The sequence below is a fragment of the Octopus bimaculoides genome, chromosome 10 (assembly GCF_046866305.1).
Source record: "Octopus bimaculoides isolate indiv1 chromosome 10, ASM4686630v1, whole genome shotgun sequence".
NCBI classification, from domain to species: domain Eukaryota; kingdom Metazoa; phylum Mollusca; class Cephalopoda; order Octopoda; family Octopodidae; genus Octopus; species Octopus bimaculoides.
In genome coordinates, this window is record NC_142937.1 from 60,572,121 (window position 1) to 60,595,690 (window position 23,570).

At 36.2% G+C, this 23,570-nt stretch overlaps 1 protein-coding gene across 5 annotated transcripts in view; it reads left to right on the top strand.

Annotated features, from left to right (window-relative positions):
• Window positions 1–21,631, top strand: part of LOC106880027 (solute carrier organic anion transporter family member 5A1) — a 162,699-nt gene extending 141,068 nt beyond the window's left edge. For all 5 annotated transcript variants that reach the window (XM_014929828.3, XM_089358708.1, XM_089358710.1 and 2 more), the window contains exons 4-12: window positions 2,472–2,636; window positions 5,056–5,136; window positions 6,705–6,822; window positions 8,867–9,041; window positions 11,460–11,647; window positions 13,479–13,543; window positions 14,490–14,618; window positions 16,610–16,710; window positions 19,869–21,631. In XM_014929828.3, the coding sequence (XP_014785314.1) occupies window positions 2,472–2,636; window positions 5,056–5,136; window positions 6,705–6,822; window positions 8,867–9,041; window positions 11,460–11,647; window positions 13,479–13,543; window positions 14,490–14,618; window positions 16,610–16,710; window positions 19,869–20,048 (1,202 nt within the window). In that variant the 3' untranslated portion in view covers window positions 20,049–21,631. The remainder of the gene's footprint in view (window positions 1–2,471; window positions 2,637–5,055; window positions 5,137–6,704; window positions 6,823–8,866; window positions 9,042–11,459; window positions 11,648–13,478; window positions 13,544–14,489; window positions 14,619–16,609; window positions 16,711–19,868) is intronic.
• Window positions 21,632–23,570: the final 1,939 nt, after the last annotated feature.

The following is a 23,570-nucleotide window of genomic DNA, read 5'->3' on the forward strand; positions in this document are numbered from 1 at the left end:
ACTGCCTTGAAGGGTTTTAGTCGAACAAATTGACCCCAGGACTTTTTTTTGAAACCCTAGTACTTATTCTATCAGTCTCTTTTGCTGAACTGTGAAGTTACGGGGCACAAACACACCAACACCAGTTGTTAAGAGGTGGTGGCGGGGACAAACAAAGACACACACGCATATACAAGATGTGGTGAATAAATTGTTGTCTAAATTATACAAAAATAAAAATAACACTGACAGAGTAAATTTATTCACTAAAATTGCTATTGGCTTCAACCATGGTCTCCAGATGACTTCGGAATCTCCTGCAACTCTCCTGGATGGTCTCCTTGTTAAGGTTGGTGAATGCTGCCATTATCCTTGCCTTCAGTTCATCTTTGGTGTTTCAAGGAGTTTCGTTGGTCTCTCGCTCAGCTGTGCTTCACCAAGGGGTTTGCAGTCTGGGGAGTTAGGTGGCCAGATGTTAGGGGTGATGTGGTCACAGAAATTGTCTGACAACCATAATTGGGTTCTCTTGCTTGTATGGCATGGTGCAGAATCCTGTTACCAGACATAGGATCTTCCAGCAGCCACCCAGAGCAGCACTACCTCTTCCAGGCATTTGATGTAGGCCTCCATGTTGAGTCTGAGGCCATGTGGGAAGATGAATGGAAGTATAACGTCGCCATCACTAGTGATCACTCCAAATACCATAATGTTGACTGGATATTTGATTTTTATCACTCTCGGTGCATGTTTTTGGGACACGGTAAGCTAGTGGTTGTTCTGTGTGTTCACCATCTGATCCTGGCAGAGATTTTTCTCGTCTGAGAAAAACCAAAGCATGTTCATTTGCAGGGGATGCTAGAGTTTGTTCAAAAACTTTATAGCATGGTCTTTCCTCTTGTCTGTGATGGCTTGGGACAAAAATTGTCCCTTTCTCATCTCGTATGAGGAATACCGAATGTCTTCATGCACTATCTACCTGATAAGAAAATCAGATACTCCCATATCCCTGGCAATGGACCTGATTGACTTGGAAGGATTGTTGTCAATCATGGTCTGGATCTCACCAACAAATTCGGGAGTTCTTTTGTTATCAGAACGATCAGGGTGAGTTTTGTGAGCTGCCGTACCTTCGTAACCTTATCCAACTCTTTCCAAATCCTCTGCACTGTCCTCAGAATGACACCCAAGCACTCTGAAATGTTCATATTGGTGCTTCTGGTGCAAATGCTAAGCAGAACAGCATGTTATTTCCAAATTTCTGGCAGAGTGAATTGCTGTTTTTCTCACAGATGATGCCCAACTGACCCTACAATATTGTGTAGTTGACAATCAAAAACAATGCGCAAAATTAAGAATATAAAATGGTGACAATTTACCCATTGCACCGCACATGTGTGTGTGTGTGTATATATATATATATATATATATATATATATATATATATATATATATATATATATATATATATACACATACACACACAAACACACAGCAGGCTTCTTTTAGTTTCCATCTGGCAAATCCATTCACAAGGTTTTGGTCAGCTCAAGGCTATAGTACAAGACATTTGCCCAAGGTGCCATGCAGTGGGACTGAACCCAGAACCATGTGATTGGGAAGCAAGCTTCTTAAAATAGCCATATGTTTTGGAGTAGTGGATCTCAAATCACAAAGCTATAAATAATAGAATGTAAATTGAGAAACCCTAGTGGATAGAAAAAGTTAAAGACTACCCATGGGACTTGAACCTACATCTCCTGTAGATATGACAGTAGTTCTGCCATTAGAACCTAAAGCAATTCTTTGAATGTCCTTATCCATTTTAATAACTTTATTCTTACCAACAAGAATTGTATGTTGTCAATGTCATAAGGATTTATAAACTTTTGAGACGGTGAAATAATTCTTTTTTTTATGTGGAACAGTGGATCTTGAAGCACATAAAGCTATAAAAGAAATGCATGTAGATATTGGGCTGAAAAATCTTTATGGGTGGAAAAAGTCAAAGGTATTTAGCCTGTAGCATGGAAAATAGATGTTAAATGTTGGCAAAGATCTGAGCTGCCCTATGGCTGCAAAAGCAATATATAACATCTTCAGCAAACATTTGTTTACAATCATCCAAACATAAAGGTTGTACAGAAACACATTTAACCTTGGTATTTGTAGCATCTTATCAGTTTTATTCTTTTTGCTTCTAACTCACAGTATCTTCTATAAAATGCATCAAAACAGTACCCTAAAAAAAAATCATATATCATATTTTCCAGCATACAAGTCAACATACTATATAGAGTAAACATTCAAATACTGTTACTATTTTTCCTAATCCTGTTGCATTTTTCATGGAAGTTTTGTTCTTTCAAAGCTGTCTTGGTGTATAAGTTGACCTACCTTTTTTGGCTGTATATTTTGGCCAGAAAATATTGTAATTTTGTATTGCTATTTGTTTGATTTCCAGATAAAATAATTGAATGTTCTTTTGTTTCTAGATATACCAAAATCTATTTGGCTCCTTCTAAAGAATTCCATTTACCTCATCACTTGCCTTGGTATATGTTGTGAGTTCTCAATTGTCAGTGGATTTGTTACTTTCCTGCCAAAATATTTTGAAACCCAGTTTGGAAGTTCTACCTCAGTCGCTAATCTATTTACAGGTGAGAAACTTTTACTGTGATGATTCAATCTTGTTTTAATTGGGAAATCATTTGAAAGTTTGGTTCAGTCCCACTGCATGGCATCTTGGGCAAGTGTCTTCTACTGTAGCCTTGGGGCAACCAAAGCTTTGTGAGTAGATTTTGTAGACAGAAACTGAAAGAAAGCAGCGAGCTGGCAGAAACGTTAGCACGCCAGGCTAGTGGTATTTCATCTGCTGTTATGTTCCGAGTTCAAATTCTGCCGAGGTCGACTTTGCCTTTCATCCTTTCGGGGTCAATAAATTAAGTGCCATTTACGCACGGGGGTTGATGTAATCGACTTAGTCCCTTTGTCTGTCCTTGTTTGTCCCCTCTGTTTAGCCCCTTGTGGGCAATAACGAAATAAGAAACTGAAAGAAGCTAGTTGTGTGCGTGTCTCTCTCTCTCAGTGTGTCTATGTTTGTGCCCCATTGCCACTTGACAACCAGCGTTGGTGTGTTTATGTCCCTGTAACTTAGTGGTTCAGCAAAAGAGACAGCTAGCATAAGTGCCAGGTTAAAATAAAAATAATAAGTACCGGGGTCAATTCATACAACTGAAAATTCTTGAAGGTGATACCCCAGCATTGCCACAGTTTAATAACTGAAACAAATAAGATAAGATATTCCATGCTATCCATGAGATGATCAGCTTGGCCTGGTTGACTGGAGAAAGTATGTTACAGCAGAATAGCTTCCTTTAGTGCTAGTCATATTATTTGAACATGTTACCCTAATTTCCTGTTAGGTTTATTGCTGTCTGGAATGCAATCTAAAATAGAAAAGACATTTTACCTTTCACTCTTGTAGTGTTGGGTTTAATGGGGAAAATAATGACGTTAAGTGGATTTAGCAACAGGAAATGTTTTAATAGTAAAGAATATGGTATTGATATGTTTTAGATGAGGTATCAACGCACATTAGTCAGCTGTGCCATTATGTATAGCTCAGAAAGAAATATGTTGTGTCAGTTGATGCTGGCTAAGGTGTGTATTCATTTAAACTACGATGGCTACAAACAATTCTTTCATATTGGATTGTGTGTTTTCCAATTTTATCACAGTCTGAATCTATCATTATACTATAATGATATAATGAGCTTATTGCATACACTACTCAGGAGCACTACAACTCACCAGAAAAAGTAGCCATAAGTGTATGAACAGTACCTAGAATAATGCAAAGGAAGTGAGTCATAAAAAGAAAGAAGAAAAAAAGGGGCATCAGGTGTACTGTTGGCAAATTTCAGGGAGCATGGAAGTTTTGAAGGATGTAGTGTCCTGACTGCTAACAACTATTTATAAGGACTTTTCTTAGACTCCTTTGTGAGTTGTTTAAGTAGTATAATTTATATTTCAGTTTTAATTCATTTTGATTTCAAAACTAAAAGCTACATGATTACTGAAATTGCCATAGACATGACATTCTGTTTCCATTCAAAGTTACTTTACAGCAAAAGTGAAGCTGAATTTTATCCCTTTTGATACCAACCCACCTGAGACTGCCTCAGGTCTCATGACATAAACTTACTGTTTTAAAGTGGTCTAAGTAAAAATCTTCCTTCAAAATTTTATATTAATTTGTTCCAGACCCCAGCTTAATAACGAGAAAGGTATTTTCGAAAATCTTCATTATTTAAAAAATTAATTGGAAGAAAGGCAACAATTGATGTTGGTGTGTTTACATCCCCGAAAGTTAGCGGTTCAGCAAAAGTGACTAATAGAATAAGTACCAGGCTCACAAAGAATAAGTCCTGAGGTCAATTTCTTTGACTAAAGGCGGTACTCCAGCATGGCCACAGTCAAATGAGTGAAACAACATGTTGACAGAAATATAGTAACAAAAGGGTTAATCAAGGATGCTTGTTGTTAGTATGGCTGTAATCAGATCTGGTATTACTGATTTCTTGTTTGATGCAGTTTCTGGTGATTCTTCACATTTTCTTTAATCTATGTGCTATGAACACCAGCCTTATGGAATCAAATACACATTTTAGTCCAACCACTGTTCTTCTACTGCCAGTGAGTCAGTAACACTTTTCTGTGGATCTTTTATGGCTGTAGTCTTTTTTATGTCTCTTCCTTCTTCAAGTAAATCCTCTGATCAAGGGGCTTTTCTCCTTGTTTGCACAACGTTTTATAAATTCCTTATAACTGACATGAGATTTAAATTATAGTCAGGATTAATGCTAGACTGGCAATGTTGAAGTAACAAGCAGTTTGCCATAACAGTCTACTTGAGATATTTCCAGTTCAGGCAGAACTACTTCAGGCGTGAGCTGTCTGTTTCAATTTTCCTATGCAAATGAAATGAAATTCGATCTTGAATGGTAATTTAAAATTTTGACATTTGGTCGTCTCTCTTTTCTTAAAATAATTTCCTTTGTTCTGTTAACTTTACAGGTGGAATTGGTATTCCTGGTGCTGTTGTTGGAATCCTTATTGGAGGCTGTGTACTTCGTCGTTTTCAACTCTGTCCAAAAGGTTAATGTAATTCGATTTCATTTAATTAAACCCTTATGATTATTATGTATGTTTACAGTTGTTGGAGTCATTTTGTAATGAAGTTAAACACGCAGTTCAAAATAAAGGGAAGAAACTGTTACCAGTTAAAAGAGTTAGTTCCCTTCGTATTTGATTGCGTGTAAGACGCATACATTTTATCCAAAAAAATCATCGCAGGTCCTGTGCAAAGTTTTGCCTCCTATAAGTTTTAATATACTAAAAAAATTTTCCTGAGTATGCGCTGCAGAAATTAGAAAGCATATTATCAGTACCGTCTTCAGTGGCCTCACACAGGCCTATGTATGCTGGGACTTGTCTCTAAATAAATACTATAGGGCCCACTACATAGATTTGCTTAGGAGCCTACAATGCTGCTAGGACAATATACTCCTCTCACTTTCAGTGTCTTCATGTTCTGGTCAAATATAAAAACTGAGTAGGAGAAAAAAAAAATCTATAAGCCCCTGAGGCTGGATGCTGACTGTAAAGAATAAATAAATGTTATTCCTAAAAATTTCCAGCAACTTCATATTATTCTATCTTTAATGATCTAAGAATGATAAAAAAGATTCTATATAGTAAACGTTTTCTTTTATATTCAGTGACAACCATTTCGACTAATACTAGTAATCTGTAATGTTCTTGAGAAAAGTTTGAACATCACACAGTCCCATTTTAGGCACCATTTTAATCTTTACACAACTTTGACATTAAGAAATATGTAAAAAAACCAAAAAAAAAAAAACAACCTATATTGACTTCTATATTTTAAAAATGAATGACATTCAATTGCTTTTAATTGATTGGTGCCGACATTCTGGGTTCATATTCTGATGATGTCAACTTTGTCTTTCATCCTTTCGGGGTCGATAAAAAAAGTACCAGTTAAATACTGGGACCAACGCAGTCAACAAGACCTCCTCCTCACAAAATTTCAGGCATTGTGCCTATAGTAGAAAGGATTATTATTATTAATATTATTAAGGCGGCAAGCTCACAGAATCATTAAGTGAAATGCTTAGCAGCATTTTGTCTGTCTACATTCTGAGTTCAAATTCTGCCTTTCATCCTTCCAGGGTTGATAAAATCAAATACAAGTAGAACACTGGGGTCAATATTATCAACTTACTTTGTCCCTGAAATTGCTGACCTTATGCTAAATTTGAAATCATGTCTTGCAGCTTATGGTACCATGCTATATGTTCTCTTCAACTATCTAATACTTTCTCAATGATTCTGGCCATGCCAAGGAGGCAAGCGTTTGGCAACAGCTCTATTGTGCACCCTATTCCCATTTCTTTTATATTATTATAAAGGTTGAGATCTGGCAGAATTGTTAGCACACCGGGTCGTCTGTTGCTATGTTCTGGGTTCAAATTCTGCCAAGGTTGACTTTGCCTTTCATCCTTTCACGGTCGATAAATTAAATACCAGTCAAGTACTGGGGTCGATGTGATTGGTTGTCCTCCTCCCCCCAAAAAAATCTAGGCCTTGTGCCTATAGTAGAAAGGATTATTATTATTATTATTATTACTTTGTTTTTACAGGGGCCATACAGATGACTCTTATTCTTGATATCCTTGCGCTGAGTGGATATATCCTTTTCTTCTTCCTTGGATGTGATAATTTAAAAATAGCTGGTGCAACATTTCCATATTTCAATAGGTCAGTGATATTTTGTTTCTCTTTAAAGATAATTAGTCATTATAAATCTTTATTTCACTTTTTTGCATTTTTCAGGCATCTAATTAGAAAACATTGTTTATTTTAATTATATATTCTTTTACTCTTTTACTCATTACAGTCACTGGACTTCAACCATGCTGGGGCATTCTTTTATTCTTTTAAGATGGTATGGTGTGAGTTACGGAAATTTGGTTGCTATTTCTAGTAGATTGAATGATCATCTAGTTGTTCTTTTGTGAACAGTAGCCTATGCTCTTGACCATTATGAGCCCATGCTCTTAACCACTACGCCATATGGCATAGTGGTTAAGAGTGCGGGATACTAACCCCAAGATTCTGAGTTCGATTCCAGGCAGTGACCTGAATAATAATAATGATAATAATAATAATAATAATAATAACATTGAACAATACCTTAGGAATGAGAACCGAAGTTCAAAATTTCTCCAAGACACCTGATGAAGGCCGGAGGGTATATCAGCTGAAACTTTGTGTTAACAACAAACAAGATGAGGATAAATATCCATAAATAATGTACATAATTTCTCATCTCTTAAATATAGAACTGAAAGGTTTACCATGCCTGATCTATATTATTTTACACTTGGTTTGTTAGTAAGTCCACACAGTGAAAAGATTGGTTGGGCTGTGGTCTATGAATGCTCTTTTCTGTGCCCTTTCAATATAAACAATTCTGAGAGAAAGATGGAGAAGTTAACTCTGATACTTGACCAGTCCTTCATTTAGTAACCTAAAAGAACATAAGGCAAAACTGGTTTCAGTTGGATTTTGAACTTAGTCTAGAGAGCCAGGACAAATTCTGCAAAACATTCTACCTGATACTTTGTCACTTAACCACTTCACGAAACATTTGCAGTGGCAAGTCAATGAGTAAGCCTATACATGGCCAATTTATCTGCTAGAAATAAAAACTAAATATCCTTTAAATCACACCTTATCTTGTTGGATGATGCCATTTTAGATTCATCATCTTTGTTTTAACGTCCACCTGTCCATGCTTGCTTGGGTCAGACAGAGTCTTATTAAGGCAGATTTTCCGCCATTACAAAGGAGTCTAAAACCAGCTGTTCTTTAAACTTCTGTTTGACAGTTCTCATTACTAAATCTATCAAAGAATTAAAGAAGAATTTGCAAAAGTAAAAGTCTAGAAATGAATGGTCTTCAAATATAACCAGTCAACCAAAAAGTTTATTTAGCAAGAAAGAATACTTGACTCTAAAGTAGTGTTTCTCAGCTGGGGCCCATATAAAATTTGTTTTTTGTTAAAATTTATGTGCGATAAAGTGGTTATACTTCTACAATGCACAAAATATTTCAATCTTTTTTATATAAATCCTAATATTTAATTTTAAAAATACAGTGGATTTTTGAGATCACGTCCTGTTCACTGAGGTCGCGGTCTCAAAGGGATGTAAATATTTTGGCAAATTAAATTTAAGTGTTGAAGTGAATCTCATGGTTTTTGTGTGTTTTTAAATGGCTTATAAAAACCTTCCACGCTGCAATTGTTTTTGTCTCAGCACACGATCTCAGATCAGATCACTTGCTATGCAAGTACATTTCCATAAATAGGATTTTTTAAATATATATATATTGAATGGCTATGGAGATCCAGTAGAAATGGTTGAGAACTACTGCATTAAGGAATACTTTACTATTGTCCAACCTATGTAAGCATGAAAAAAATGTATATAAAATGATCATGTATATTCGATGGGATGATAGAATTGGTGTATCTAATGAAAAAAAAACAACTCTTAGAATACCAAAAGACTACACTCTTTTCAGTCATGTTGTCTTTGCCTTTCCTCCTCGGTCAATATAATCAACAAAAATCTTTTGCAACAGTGCTCAAGCATGGCTGTAGTCCAGTGACTGAAACTGGTGAAAAAAGGAAGAATTAGAAATGTAAATTGTCTAGGGTTGAAAATGGTTTTGTTTTCTGCAATTTTGTTATCTGAGATTCAGTTTTCTTTTCTTTTTTTTTTTTCCTTATATTTAGCACTGGTCACAAGATAATGGAGGCAAACTTGACATCAGCTTGTAACTCTAACTGTGACTGTTCTCCAAATCACCTCGAACCAATCTGTGGAATAAACGGTATCACTTATTTCTCACCCTGTCACGCTGGCTGTACCAATTATTACGTCAATCATAACAATGCATATCATTCCACAGTAAGTACGATTTACCTCCCTTGATCTTCTAAATATTTTTTTTTTTAACAAAATATTTTCAATGACACAACAAAGCACTATAATACAAACAATGGACTATAATAACTGATATGATATTTTGGAATAAAATTCCTTCTTCAGATATCCCTAGGAATTGATGGAGTCGCTGCTATAATCGGTTTTCCTTTCTTGTTAGCTAATCATAATGGTTGTTAGATCGTTACGTCACTCTCTTCTTTAGAGAATTGTCAGCACCATTTACTTATAACTTAGACATCTTTTGCAGAATTTGATACTGTGTTGTTCAACATATCCATTATTGACTATCCTGTTTCATATTTTTTTTTCTATTTATACTCTCTGAGTGGTTGGCGTTAGGAAGGGCATCCAGCTGTAGAAACTCTGCCAAATCAGATTGGAGCCTGGTGTTGCCATCCGGTTTCACCAGTCCTCAGTCAAATCGTCCAACCCATGCTAGCATGGAAAGCGGACGTTAAACGATGATGATGATATTAAATAGCACAGTTAAGGCTGAGTTGGAATATTGCTTTCTTATTTCATACCACATTTGTTTTTTATTTTGAAAATGACTCTCCCCCACAGAGCTGTCTTAGTAACATTATAGGTCCCTGCACCATTTATTGCACTGGGCTCTAGTATTTACTTACTGATAACACACCACAGCATACATAGATCAGAACCAGGCCCCCTAGACCTGTGAGTGTAGCACTTCACATACTTTTTTTTTGTGGGGGGGGGGGGGGGGTCAGTTTCTGTCTCTTTTATCAACATAATGTTTTTCTTTCTAATTTGGTGCCTTTACCAAACCACGAAGCACTTCTATCAGTGACAAACAAGCTTTTAGTGTGAAGTTTGTTCATAATATCTCTACTAGCTTTACATGATATATTTACAATACTTCTGAGACAAATCATGTGGGAACACAGAAATATTTGATTCCAAAATATTTTTAGCTAACATAAGAATCTTCTCCAGCTTGGTGTCTTGTATTTTAATTAATCAGAGACAATTACCAAACTCTGCTAATGAAGGATGTGCTCTGACTGGCTGACTTAATCTTGGTACTCAGAGAGAGAGGAAGAAGGTGAAGCCACTATGATTTTTTAATGGAGCTTCACTTCATTCTTGACTCTTTTCCTTGTTTCTGTACTGGTCAGTTGGTTAAGTAAAATAATTTTGTGATAGAAACTAGATCACTTCACTAATGATTGGTTCCATATCTAAACGGAAAATCAGTTTGAAATTTGAACCTGTCTGTATTTTAGGTCTGAGTTTCATAATCACGAAAGACATTTCATCTTGGAAATGTGTTTGTGGATTGCTGATGTGCATAGGCTTTGGAACAGGAGATGCAAGGGGTGCGAATGCATCCCCTAAACTTTTTGAGGAGCAATGAAAACACTTTGAACATCACCAAAACGAATGAGTGTAAAAACATTTTTGGACTGATTTGAAACATTACTTTTCCCATTATTGAGTTTATCTGGTTTGATTGATGTGCAAGTGTAATAATAATAATGATAATAATAATGATGATGATGATGATGATTATTGCAGTGAGCTGGCAGAAAGGTTAGCATGCTGGGTGAAATGCTTAGTAGTATTTCGTCTGTCTTTGCGTTCTGAGTTCAAATTCCGCTGAGGTTGACTTTGCCTTTCATCCTTTCGGGGTTGATAAATTAAGTACCAGTTGCATACTGAGGTTGATCTAATCAACTGGGCCCCCTCCCCACAAATTTTGGGCCTTGTGCCTAGAACAGAAGAAAAAAGTCATTAGCACGCTGGGCAAAATGCTTAGTGACATTATGTCCATCTCCACGTTCTGAGTTCAAATTCTGCTGAGGTCGACTTTGCTTTTCATTCTTTCAGGGTCAATAACAATCGACTGCCCTACCCTTTCCCCCAAATTTCAGACCTTGAGCCTATAGTAGAAAGGAGCAAGTCCTGGGGAGCAGAGTAAGTCAGTTACATTGACCCCCAGTACTCAACTGGTTCTTATTTTATTAACCTCAAAAGGATGAAAGGCAAAGTCAACCTCAGACCATGAAGATGGATGAAATGCTTCCAAGCATTTCGCCCAGAATGCTAATGATTCTGCCTTACAGTGTTTGTTTTGATATCAAGATCAAAAAAATTGACCATGTTCATTGAAAAATTTTGAACCTGGGTTTGCACCATCTAAGCATATTTTATTCCCACACCTATGCTCTGTGTGTGTGTGTGTGTGTGTGTGTGTGGGCAACATGCAACAATCTATCTGACATTAAACACATTCCACATAGAAATGACACCCCCACCAGGTGGATACCTTTCTTAATGATAAGAGATTCCCTCCAGTTTGTAGAGACGTCCTTAATATTATTATATCTAAAATGTTGCTTGTATATTTTTTTACAGAACTACAGTGGCTGTTCCTGCATACTAGACAACCACCTTGCCAGTTCTGAAGTTGTTGTGCTGCCTCTAGCCACAAGTGGTCCATGTAAGACTACCTGCAAAAATTTGCTACCATTTCTAATCTTGTTGGTTGTGATGACATTTTGTGTTGCTGGGACACAGATGCCACTATTGATGGTTACTCTCAGGTAAGATGTTACTCCTGTGATTTTTATAATGCTACTTTGTTGATATTTCATTTCATGTTGCTCTGCAGAATCGTTGGCAGAATCATTGTCATGTTGGCAAAAATGCTCTACAGCAGTGATTTCCAGCGTGTGGCCTAGGAAAATTGTGGTAGGGTATAGGATCCATAATTTTTTTTTTTTTTTTTTTTTTTTTGGTGGGACATGAAATTGTGAAAATCTTTTTCTAACAATAAACATACTACACCTGTACTTTTTTCCAATTACCAGGAAAATTATAGTGGAGCTGGGGGGAAAAATAGGTTGGGAAACACTGCTCTATGGTATATTTTCTGGCTTTCTACATTCTTAGTTCAGATCTCATCAGTCTGGAAAAGGCAATGGAAAACTACTCCAGTATTCATCTCAAGTCTAGTTATGGTGACCAAAGTTCCTGTAATCTACATAATGGTGGTAGGGGAGGGTATGGACCCTACCATGTTGTTTGGAGAGTGTTGGAGAAGGTTCACATGCACAAGACCTGTTAGACTAGACATATTTGATAGCACTGTTTTTTTTATATATATATGACATAGAAAGAGGAAGAAAGTTGCATTTGTAACCTTCTCAGGACCTCTGAGACCAGCAGGTGGAGGAGGAAGGGTGAAAGTGAAGAAAACTCGTGGATATTAATCTCTTATTGGTATATGACAATAAAATCAAACACAGTGTGTCTGCATTGAGCCAGTTAAGTTGGCAAACTCATGGACTTAAGTTGGCAAACTCATATATATAATATCGGTTATGAAGTAAGTACTATATGTTACTAAAGGTAAACAGTGTTAGTTTAGTGTTGTGGTTCTCAACCATTTTTTTTTTACTTATGGACCCTTTTGATTCTTATTTTTATTTGGGCAGACCTTCATAGCCATTTGATGTTTAAAAAAACTCCCATTATATTTTATATAATTAAATGTTATTGAGGATTGTATAAAATATTTTGTGTATTGTAGAAGTATAACCAATTTATTGCACATAAAGTTTAAAAAACAAAATCTTACATTGGACCCTCAAGGGTCATATGGGCCCCAGTTGAGAACCACTGGTTTAATGCTACACCTGTTACTTGCTAGTGAGATCCACCTAGCCAGGCATTGCAGAGAATTTCTTGGAAATGATTAGATATGCTTTAATACTGTCAATAGGGTGAATCAAGCTAAACACTTTATCACTTAAGATTTGTTATAAACATATTGGTGAGTCGACATAATTATTTCATTTCTAGCAACTCGAACACTTAATCACTGGTAATGTAACTTAACCCTTCACCATTCAGATTACTCAGTCAAATGTAATGCTTTCTTATTCGCATTGTTTTGAATGAATCATGCATTATCTTTATAGCTTTGAGATTACAATGTGATTGCATATTTTTAGAATGACATTGTAAGGTAGGTGTGAGAGGCTGGATCTGGCTGGTTTGAACATAAAATAGGTAGAATATTTGGGCCGGATATGGCCAATTTAAATGCTATGTTCCATCTAAACATTTCATTAGTGGTGGCCCTGCATAAAATATCTGTTCAGTATTGATTCAGTCTAGACTCATTATTCATTAGTTCCCAAACCTGAAAACATCTGATGTGTTTAGAATTTATTCCCCTATATCAAGAGTATTCAATTTGAGTGAACTCTGAGAATATCTTGTATCCTTTATTTTTTAAGCTTTACTTCTTTTGGTCATTAGACTGTGCCCATGCTGCAGCACCTCCTTAGAGAATTTTAGTTAAATGAATTAAACACCAGTACTTTTTGATCTTTCTTTAACTAAACTCAATCTTTCTCTTATTATTAGGTCAGTTGCTGAAGAAGAAAGAGCTTTTGCTCTAGGAATGCAGTTTGTTTTATTCCGGCTCTTTGGTAAGATATTTTTGCTGTAATTTTTATATTTTGTTAGTTATAATACTTATATATTTCTACATATGTACTATAAATAGAATAGCTGTTTTGTGTGTGCATGCGTGGTGTGGCAAGGAGGTTCCAGTCTGTTCATGCCTGTCTCAAGGACATCAACACTATATTTTACATATTATCTTAAAACAGGTAAAATGGTCAGGTGGACTACCTGGTCATTAGGCCATATATTCAAATTCACTAGTTATTTCATTGCCATTTTGGGTAAAACACTTGATTCTGTCTTCCCTTACTTCACTTAGTTATCTGAAATAGTTAGGAGGACATCAAGGAATATGGCTGGATGCTAAACTAGTGTACTATCCAGGTGGAGATTTATTTCTCACTTTCAAAAGGTCTCTCTCAAGGCCTAGCAGACATTCATCATCATTATCATTTAGCATCTGCTTTCCTTGATGGCATGGGTTAGATGGTTTGACTGAAACTGGTAAGCTGCACTAAGTTCCAATCTGATTCGGCATGATTTCTACAACTGGATGCCCTTCCTAATGCTAACCACTCCCAGAGTGTAATAGTTACTTTTTATGAGCCACCGACATGGGTGCCAGTTGCATAACACCAGCATTGGCCACAACTGTGATTTCACTTGGCTTGAAGGGTCTTCTTAAGTATGGCATATTCCCAAAGGTCTCGGTCACTAGTCTGCTCCTCCATGAAGCCCAATGTTCTAAGAGTGCTCTTTACATGCCTAGGGCATGGGTCCCAGTTATGTGACAATTACATCGGCCACGACTACAATTTCGCATTAGGACTTAGTGGGAGACTATTTTTGTCATAATGACAAAAATAGTCTCCCACTAAGTTCTAATTTTAATGTAACTTTCTAAGAAAATTTGAAGAACTTCTTAGCTTTTGATGATCACTGAGTGTTTTTTTGTTTGTTTTCTTTTAGCCTATATTCCTGCCCCAATACTTTTTGGTAACATCATAGACACAGCTTGTCTCTTGTGGAGAAACAAATGTGGAAACAATGGCTCTTGTCTTGTTTATGACATTGTACAGTTCCGAAACAAATATGTTGGTATGTAACAGTATTATTTCTTGATTGTTTACATTCTAATATGTAGCATATGTGTATATTTGCATGAGTGTATATCACTGCATAATTTCACGTTAGCACTGTTTGTGCAAAATTGTAATTTTCATGTCTCTCATAACCAAGGCACAGGTGTGGCTAGAGGTACAGGCACAACTAGAGGCACAGGCATGGCCAGAAGTGCAGGTGTGGCCAGAGGCACAGGCATGGCCAGAAACGCAGACATAGCTGTGTGGTTAAGAAGTTTGCTTCCCAACTAACGTGGTTTTGAGTTCAGTCCAGCTGTGTAGCATCTTGGGCAAGTGTCTTTTTGCCGTAGCTCCCAAGTCAAGTGAAGCCTTGTGAGTGGATCTGCAAGACAAAAACTGAATGAAACTCATCATTTAACATCTGTTTTACATGGGTCAGACAGTTTGACTGGAGCTGGTAGGCCACTGAACTGAACTGGACTCCAGTATGTTGTGGTTGTTTCTACAGCTGAATGCCTTTCCTAATGCCAACCACTTTACAGAGTGTGCTGGGTGCCTTTTACATGTCACTAGCAGTGACCACAACCATGATTTCACTTAGCTTGACATGTCTTCTCAAGCACAGCATATTGCCAGACGTCTTGATCACTTGTTATTGCCTATGTAAGACTCAACTATATATACATATGTTTGTGTGTTTTTGTCTCCTTATCTTGACATCACATGATAGTTGTAAATGAGTGCCAGTCAAACAAACAGTAACATTTATTTCCAATACTCTGAGAACATGTCTGTCTGTGGGGGTACAAAAATTGTCTTACTTGGAAATTGGTGAGGGTTGGTGACAGGAGAGACATCTAACTGTTGGAAATCTGCCTCAGCAAACTCTGTCCAACCCTTGCAAACATGGCAATGACAGATACATTATCCTGCAGTTCAGCAATTATATTAGTTTTCAATATCTTAATGACCAGTTGAAAAACATACGGGTTTATGGGAAGGAAAATCAAGTTATACAGAGTGTCCACAAAGTCTGGGTACATGGAATTAACATATACTTTAAGAAATTATTATGTCTTATATTTAATTGTTTATGTTATGATTTTATTTACTCCATGTACCCAGTCTTTGTGGACACCTTGTAGAATACTGCTTCTGCAAGTCTCAGCAAATCCATGTGTTCATGGAAAAAGCTATGGAGATGAGGACAGAAGTAGAACTGGTGATGGTGGTGGAGCAGTAGTACTAATATAAAGAGTTGATTGTTGTGAGATGAGAGGTTAACAGTGTTAGAGGTAGGGCAAAGAGAATTTGGGAAGGAATTAGTCAAACTTGGGAATACAGTTGCTTACAAATGGAAATATTTTTCATTGCAAACCCATCCAACCTATGCCACAGGATATAGCAAACACTCTGAGGATGACAGCAGCAGCAGCAGTTGTTGTTGTTGTTGTTTAGCCCTAGGTCAACACAACCATTCTGTCTTTGTAAGTATAGAAATGTTTACTTGTTACTTAATATGTTCTTCCTTTATAAAATGTTAGGGTATCATCTGAAGGAATTTGGTTGCTATTTTTAGCAGGTTCAGCAACTGTAAAAATGCTCCTTTGTTGATGGTGGCTGTAATGATGGCAACATTAACAAGATGATGAACCAGTTGGGTGATGATGTTACGGTTAGAGAAGAAATGATTTCATTAATCCAGTTAGGATATAGAGAGCAAAGAAGATAGGGCCGTCTTGAGTGCTAGGTTTTAGTAGATGATGGTGTTCAGAGTGACTCATTTACTCGGGAAAATGTCTTGTGGTAACTAAGTTTTAGTTGGAGATAAAATTATTTAGGATTTTGATGGGGAAATTAGAGTCCCTCCAAAGTTTTTCATTTTTTTCATAGACGAGAACTAAAGTCATCTCTTTAGAGTATTGAACTCAGAACATTCTGATATCCATTGTGCTTTTCTTTCTCCTGACTGATATATATGTATATATATCCTTTGTACTTCTCCAGGTATCTCTGCCGGACTGAAGGTTCTTGGAACTTTGCTGTTTTTTATTGTCTGGTTATTAATACGCAAGAAGATAGGTGATGATTCTAAGTTTACTATGGCAGTAAGTATAATTTTTGATTTTCTTTCCAGGAACAGACTCTATTAGTTACAGTTCTGTTGCTACCTACAGAGCTGCACTATAGCTCTGCATGGTACTTATATTTAACAACATAGTTGCTGTTACTTATATATATAAATTTTTTATTTTACTTGTTTCAGTCATTTGACTGTGGCCATGCTGGAGCACTGCCTTAACCCTTTCGTTACTAACCTGGCCGAAGAATTTTTTGATTCATAAGACTAACCCAGCCGTAGCCGGCCGAGCATACCCATTGTTATTTAAATGTATATTTGAACCCAAATCTCGTTAGTACATTCGTTAAAACACCTGATTTCACTTTGCAAACAGTTAAGTTATTGTCTCCGACATTGTTTGGTGTGATATTTGAACTCAGTGAATTTTGGAAGATATTTTTCCACATTTTTTGCGGCGTTAATTTTTTTCAACTTTAAAGATGGAGAGAAGTTTCATGCTATCAAGCAGTGATTCTGAATTTGAAGATTTTTCAACAGAAGATATGGAGATATCGAAGAAAAGAATGAATGAGCTACAAAAGCACGTGGTGAACGGTAATGAATCGGATATGTCTGTATCCGAAACTGAAAGCAGCGACGGCGACAGCGAGGATGATTTTACACCAGAAAAAGATTTTTAAAATATTTTTATGAGGAGACAGGGTCTACCCATAGTCTTTCTCAGGAAGTGAAACCTTTAGACTTATTTTTCATGCTTGTTTGAAATGATTACTACGGAAACAAACCGTTACGCAGAATGTAAACAAACCGGAAAAAAAAAAGATAGCTTGTGGTTTCCTGGAACTGTAGATGAAATACGGGCATTTTTTGCCATAAATATTATTATGGGTATTAGACAGTTACCCAGAATAACAAATTACTGGAGCGATCAGGAACCTTTTGGCGATGAATATATTTCCAGTATTATGAACGAGTACGATTCGTGAAGCTGAACCAATATTTACATGTGAGAGACACTAGTAGTACCCGAGAGACAAAAATTATGCAATAGAATTGATTAAGAACCCTTTCTTTAATTATGTTCCAAATATCACATTAATATGTTGATAAATAAAAAAGTTACAGGTGTTTAATGAGACTAGTCTAAATTCATGATTATTTTAGAATTTAATTGAAACTCATGAGGGGTGTATTTTGGTCAGAAATATAGTAACGAAAGGGTTAAAGGGGTTTTAGTCAAAGAAATCAATCTATTCTATCAGTCTCTTTTGCTGAACTTCTAAGTTACAGGGATGTAAACACACCAACATTGGTTGTCAAGCGATGGCGGGGAACAAACATAAATACAAAGACAACTCATAAATATATACATATATATGTATATATACACACAAGACAGGCTTCTTTCAGTTTCTATCTACCAAATCCACTCACAAGGCTTTGGTCAGCCTGATGCTATAGTAGAAGACACTTGCCCAAGATGAACCTGGAACCATATAGTTGGGAAGCAGGCTTCTTACCATACAGCCTTGCCATAGTCTACATTTTCTCTTTTACTTTTATGGTAAATACAGCATTCTGCCATTATTCTTGGGAGAGTCATTGAGGTAGAGTCCTTGATAGGCACCGCCATCATTGGACTTACTCCAACCATCTCATTCTTGGTTTACCCCAGGTCTCCTGTCAGTTGGCTCAGAGTCTTGTGATTTTTCACTGTGACATTCTAATAACATGTCTGTAGTATTGGAGCTGTGACCTGTCAATGTGGAAAGACTTTCTGATCTTCAATCTATGAGTAACATTACTCTGATAACTCTTTGGGGGGAAACCCACTTCAGTCACTTATATTCAACGCTGCAGAATATTGAATATATGGAATAATAAAACAGGACAAGAGGAGACACATGGGACAAAAAGTCAATGATGAGGTCACAGAATGTGTGATGAAAGAACTTAGACGTATGTATAAACTAAAAATAATACAAATAAAAACTAGAGTGAAGATCACATAAATAGCGCATGTTTAATTGGTAAAAAAAAAAAAAACATCCCCAAATATAACATCTGTTTAAACTAGGGCTGTGGAGTCAGAGTCGGAAACAATTAAGGAGTAGCTGGAGTCGGAGTCAGTAAAACTATACTGACTCACAATATCTTTATTCTTTAATATAAACCAGTTATAACATATAGGCCTGCTTAAAGTACATGCATATGCTTTATGAGATACGTAGACCACAATCACTTAATTACATAAAGAGGAGTCAGAGGTACCAATAGTAGAGGAGTCAGAGGTTTTCGTTTTGACTCAACAGCTCTGCTTTCAACACACGATTTCACCCCAGGAATCTTGCAAAATCAAATACATTCTTTCATTCTTTTACTTGTTTCAGTCATTTGACTGCAGCCATGCTGGAGCACATACCAATTGTATATATTTTCATATATATATATTTTATAAGTTATCTTTTACTTGCTTCAGTCATTAGAGTGTGGCCATGCTGGGGCACTGCCTTGAACAATCTTTTAAGTTGAATGAATCAACTTCAGTACTTATTTTTTTTTTTGTTAAGCCTGGTACTTATTCTTTTCAGTCTCTTTTGCCAGACTGCTAAGTTACAGGGACGTAAACATATCAACACCGGTTGTCAAGTGATGGTGGGGGACAAAGACACATACACACACACACACGTCTAGTTGTACACTCAGTATACGTATATGTTTTTTATCTGTCGTTTATTTACAATGCATTTTTTCATTTATTTTATCATCATCATCATCGTTTAACGTCCGCTTTCCATGCTAGCATGGGTTGGACGATTTGACTGAGGACTGGTGAAACCGGATGGCAACACCAGGCTCCAGTCTGATTTGGCAGAGTTTCTACAGCTGGATGCCCTTCCTAACACCAACCACTCAGAGAGTGTAGGGTATATATATATATACACACACAGATATTTGACAGACTTCTTTCAGTTTCTGCCTACCAACTCCACTCACAAGGCTGTTTGGCCTGAGGTTAGAGTAGAACACACTTGCCCAAGGTGCTACACAGTGGGACTGAACCTGGAACCATGTGGTTGAGGAGCAAGCTTTTTTTTTTACGGCACTACTACAGCATGGTCTTTATCTGTAATGGTTGAAACAAACTGAAAAAACCCTGAAATTTCTAATGTCTTTTTGCAGGTTACTCAGTATGTGGACCCAGTATATTCCATCAACAAATTAGCTAAACTGCCTGAAATTCCAGCCACACAAACAGACCCTGATTCCACAAACAAACCAATGCTGACAGAGCCAACATCGGTAATGGATCCTGATGAGGGACAGAGTTTCTCTTCACAGACATATGAATCTCATGTATGACACTTTGCAAATCAGTCAGTCGAAATGTTATTGATGACATTTTAAGTTCTTCAAAAGTATTTTCATTTGTTATAAAGTCGTAACTGATCAAAATACATCCATTTCCACCTATCTAAATAACATATCTCTATACATAAAAAAAAAAAAGTATGTCCATTCAATGTTAACATATATCTTTACGTGTATATATAATATATATTGACGAAACAGTTTGGTTATGAGGAAAACAATTTTACTCAATGGCAAGTTATATTGTAATAGCAAAAGTCTGCAGCCCAAGCTAATAGGCTTTTATCTGTTTTATTGTTATTTTAGAAACAAAGGTCAACTTTGCCTTTCATCCTAAACAGGGTCGATAAATAAAGTACCAGTCGAGCTCTGGGATCCAATATAATCAAGTAACTCTTCCTCCTCCCCTTAAATTTGTGGCCTTGTGCCAACATTGCTCTTTCTACTTCTATTACAACAAACTCCATCTATGAATGTGCTTGAGTTTCTGTGTAATATAAAAATAGATAACTTTAACGATAGTAGCTAGAGGTTATTCAAATTACAGCCCTTCATGAAATCCAACAAGGTTTTGCACCAAAAACCTGTTGAGCCTTGTCTGGTTTAGTAAATTTGGCCATTTCATGTAATGTCTAATTTGTTGTAGATTTTATGAAAGCTCTCAATGCTGTTTTAATAGTCATGCAAGAAGGTAGTCATTGTTAATATTTACACTTACATAATTACCCACCAACAATGTATGAATATCTGTTGTTAGCTACCATTATATATAGTACAAGCATGGCCATGTGGTTAAGCAATTCACTTTGCAGTTGCATGGTCCTAGGTTCAATTGTTGCACAGCACCTTGGGCAAGTGTCTTTATCTATGCTGTCAGGTTGACCAATACCTTGGTGAAAGGAATTTGGTCAATGGGAACTGTGGGGTATCCTGTTGTACAAATCAAGTCCAGTTAATCCTATGGGATAGATTGAATGCTGAAAGAAGGTAAAAGCACTTTACTTTGTTATGAATAGAGACCATACATCAACAATTGCTATTGATTCATTATTTATGAACTGACAGATGTTTTTTTTGTATGAAATTTTTCCAACAAAATTAAATGCCTCTAAAATCTAGCTTATTGATTCCACCGTAGGTCCATTTTTACATTTGATATTTTAGAATCATTTTAAATGTAACCCAAATGAAAATGAGAAATCAATTTGTACAACTATTAACCTAGATTTTTTAGCTTCAGCATCAGTGGTTCTCAACTTTTTAAATACCCAGGCTAGATCCAAAACCTGGATTTTTTTAGGCCCCCCCCCCCCCAAAGTTAGTCAATTGTAGAAAAATTTATTATATTTATAGAGGAAAGACTATTGGGGGCTGTGGGAAGGGTGCTTCAGGGCCACATGCAGCCCTGGGAGCTGCAGTTGAGAATCACTATTCTGGATGTTTATGAACATAACTGAGTTATAGAAAATATATTAAAACTTTTACAGGGAATTATTTGCAACTCTGAAAGATTATTTTATTGTGAAAATTATAAGATATGCAAAAAGAAATTAAAAAAACAAAACAAAAAAAAATGCACCAACTGTTTGACATGAACAAAGAATTTAAATTTAAAAGTGATTTTTTTTTCATTTAGTGAAATAAATAACTTCTTAATGGTACTTACAGCTTGGTAATAAAAAAGAAATAGCACAAACTTTATATTTCATCTTTACAAATAAATGCGTGCATATATATGTATATATATATATAAAATTTAGAGAAAAGAACCAAAGTTCATGAACTCATCCATGAAAATCCTGAGTTTTTGCTTGTAAATTTGGATTTTTATCCCTAATATTATATATATATATATATATATATATATACACGCACACATACACCTGTGTTTGAGTAATCTTCAAGGTATACATTCATAAGACATCATAGTCATATTTCATCACCATGGCAAAAATGATCACACTGGATGATAAGACCTATATGCTTTAAGTTGATGTCCTACAAGGTGACACATTGGAGCTCTTCATCTTCTTTCTTTGTGGTTATGAACTATGAAGAACAAGGTTTCATCATTATACCAAAGTCTAGGAGGGTTGGGTCAGGGACACAGTCCGATCTAGGTTTTGTCAACAACATTGCTTCGCCATCTGATAAAATTACAGATGCTAAGGCTAAGGTTCTGTCAATAATAAAATCTGGATATAAGAAAAGCTTCACCTCAATGCCAAGAAAAGACAATACATGATCTCCAATAGCTGATCACAAGCCACTGAGAGCTGCTGGAAGTATCTCATTCAATTTCTAATGCTAGAAATCAGAATCTAGCTTATGTGTTGGGGCCTGGAAAGAATCATTCAAAGTGGATAGAAGCCTTGCATGGAAACTGCTCATGAATACAAAGAACATTTGGATGTTCAACTTTTCCAAACATCTTAAGAAGAGACTCTTCATAGAAGTGATTGAAACAACTCTCCTTTATAGTTGTAAAACTTGGTCCTTCACTCAGTCAATGACAGCTTTGATTGCTGAAAGTGATTAATGAGCAAGTCTATGGTAATTTCTCCCAGTTGACCAACAAGAAAGAAGGAAGGAAGGTAGCTGCTATCTGCTGGGTATTGTTTGAGACACCCAAAGTTGCCCTCCTAAGCCGAGTCATTGCCTGGAAACTAGCCCATGGGAAGATGAATTGTGGGTGTCTTTCTAAAAACAAAATCAAGCTTTGATAAACTTTGGACATTAATAATGATGGGATTTGTAGCACATCCATCATTGCAACTTGTAGGTATGTGTGTGTGTTGAGTGTTATAGGGATTCAAAAACTTAAAAAAAAAAAATTTTTTTAAACTAAAGATAAGAAAATTGGTGAGCTGGGTACGGCTGAAACTTTTTTTTTTTTTGAATACTGCCCATTTTTCTTGTTTAAGCTACAAAGCAGCTCACTGGTTTTCTTAAAGAATTTATTTCAGCTATCAGTGTCTATGTAGTCAGACATACAACTCTCTTAAACACAGGTAACACACTGCTATTTTATATCTGTCCTTCAAAATGACTCCAAGTGGAGTGACATCATTCAGTTATCAAACTAGAAATAACAGATGCACTTTGTATTCCTTTGATCAAACAAGTCATATTTTATACCAACATCTTTCAAAAATTATCAAACTTCAATGATTTTACTATTTCGATGTTTTATAACATTACATATACTGCCATAAAACTCTGTTGATACTGCTTCTTGCTTTCTTTGTTGGTTTTGTTCCTTTTGTTTATCATTTCTTACATATTTGAAGGCAGTGAGCTGGCAGAATCATTAGCATGCCAGACTAAATGCTTATTGGTGTTTCATCTGTCTGTACCAGTGGTTCTCAACCATTTTTTTTTTTTACTTATGGATCCCTTTGATTACTGTTTTATTCTAGTGGATCCCCCATAGCCATTTGTTAATTAAAATCTAGTTTTATAGGTACTTCTTTCAAAATTCCTATTTTGTTTTTCACCTATTTACTTGCGTAG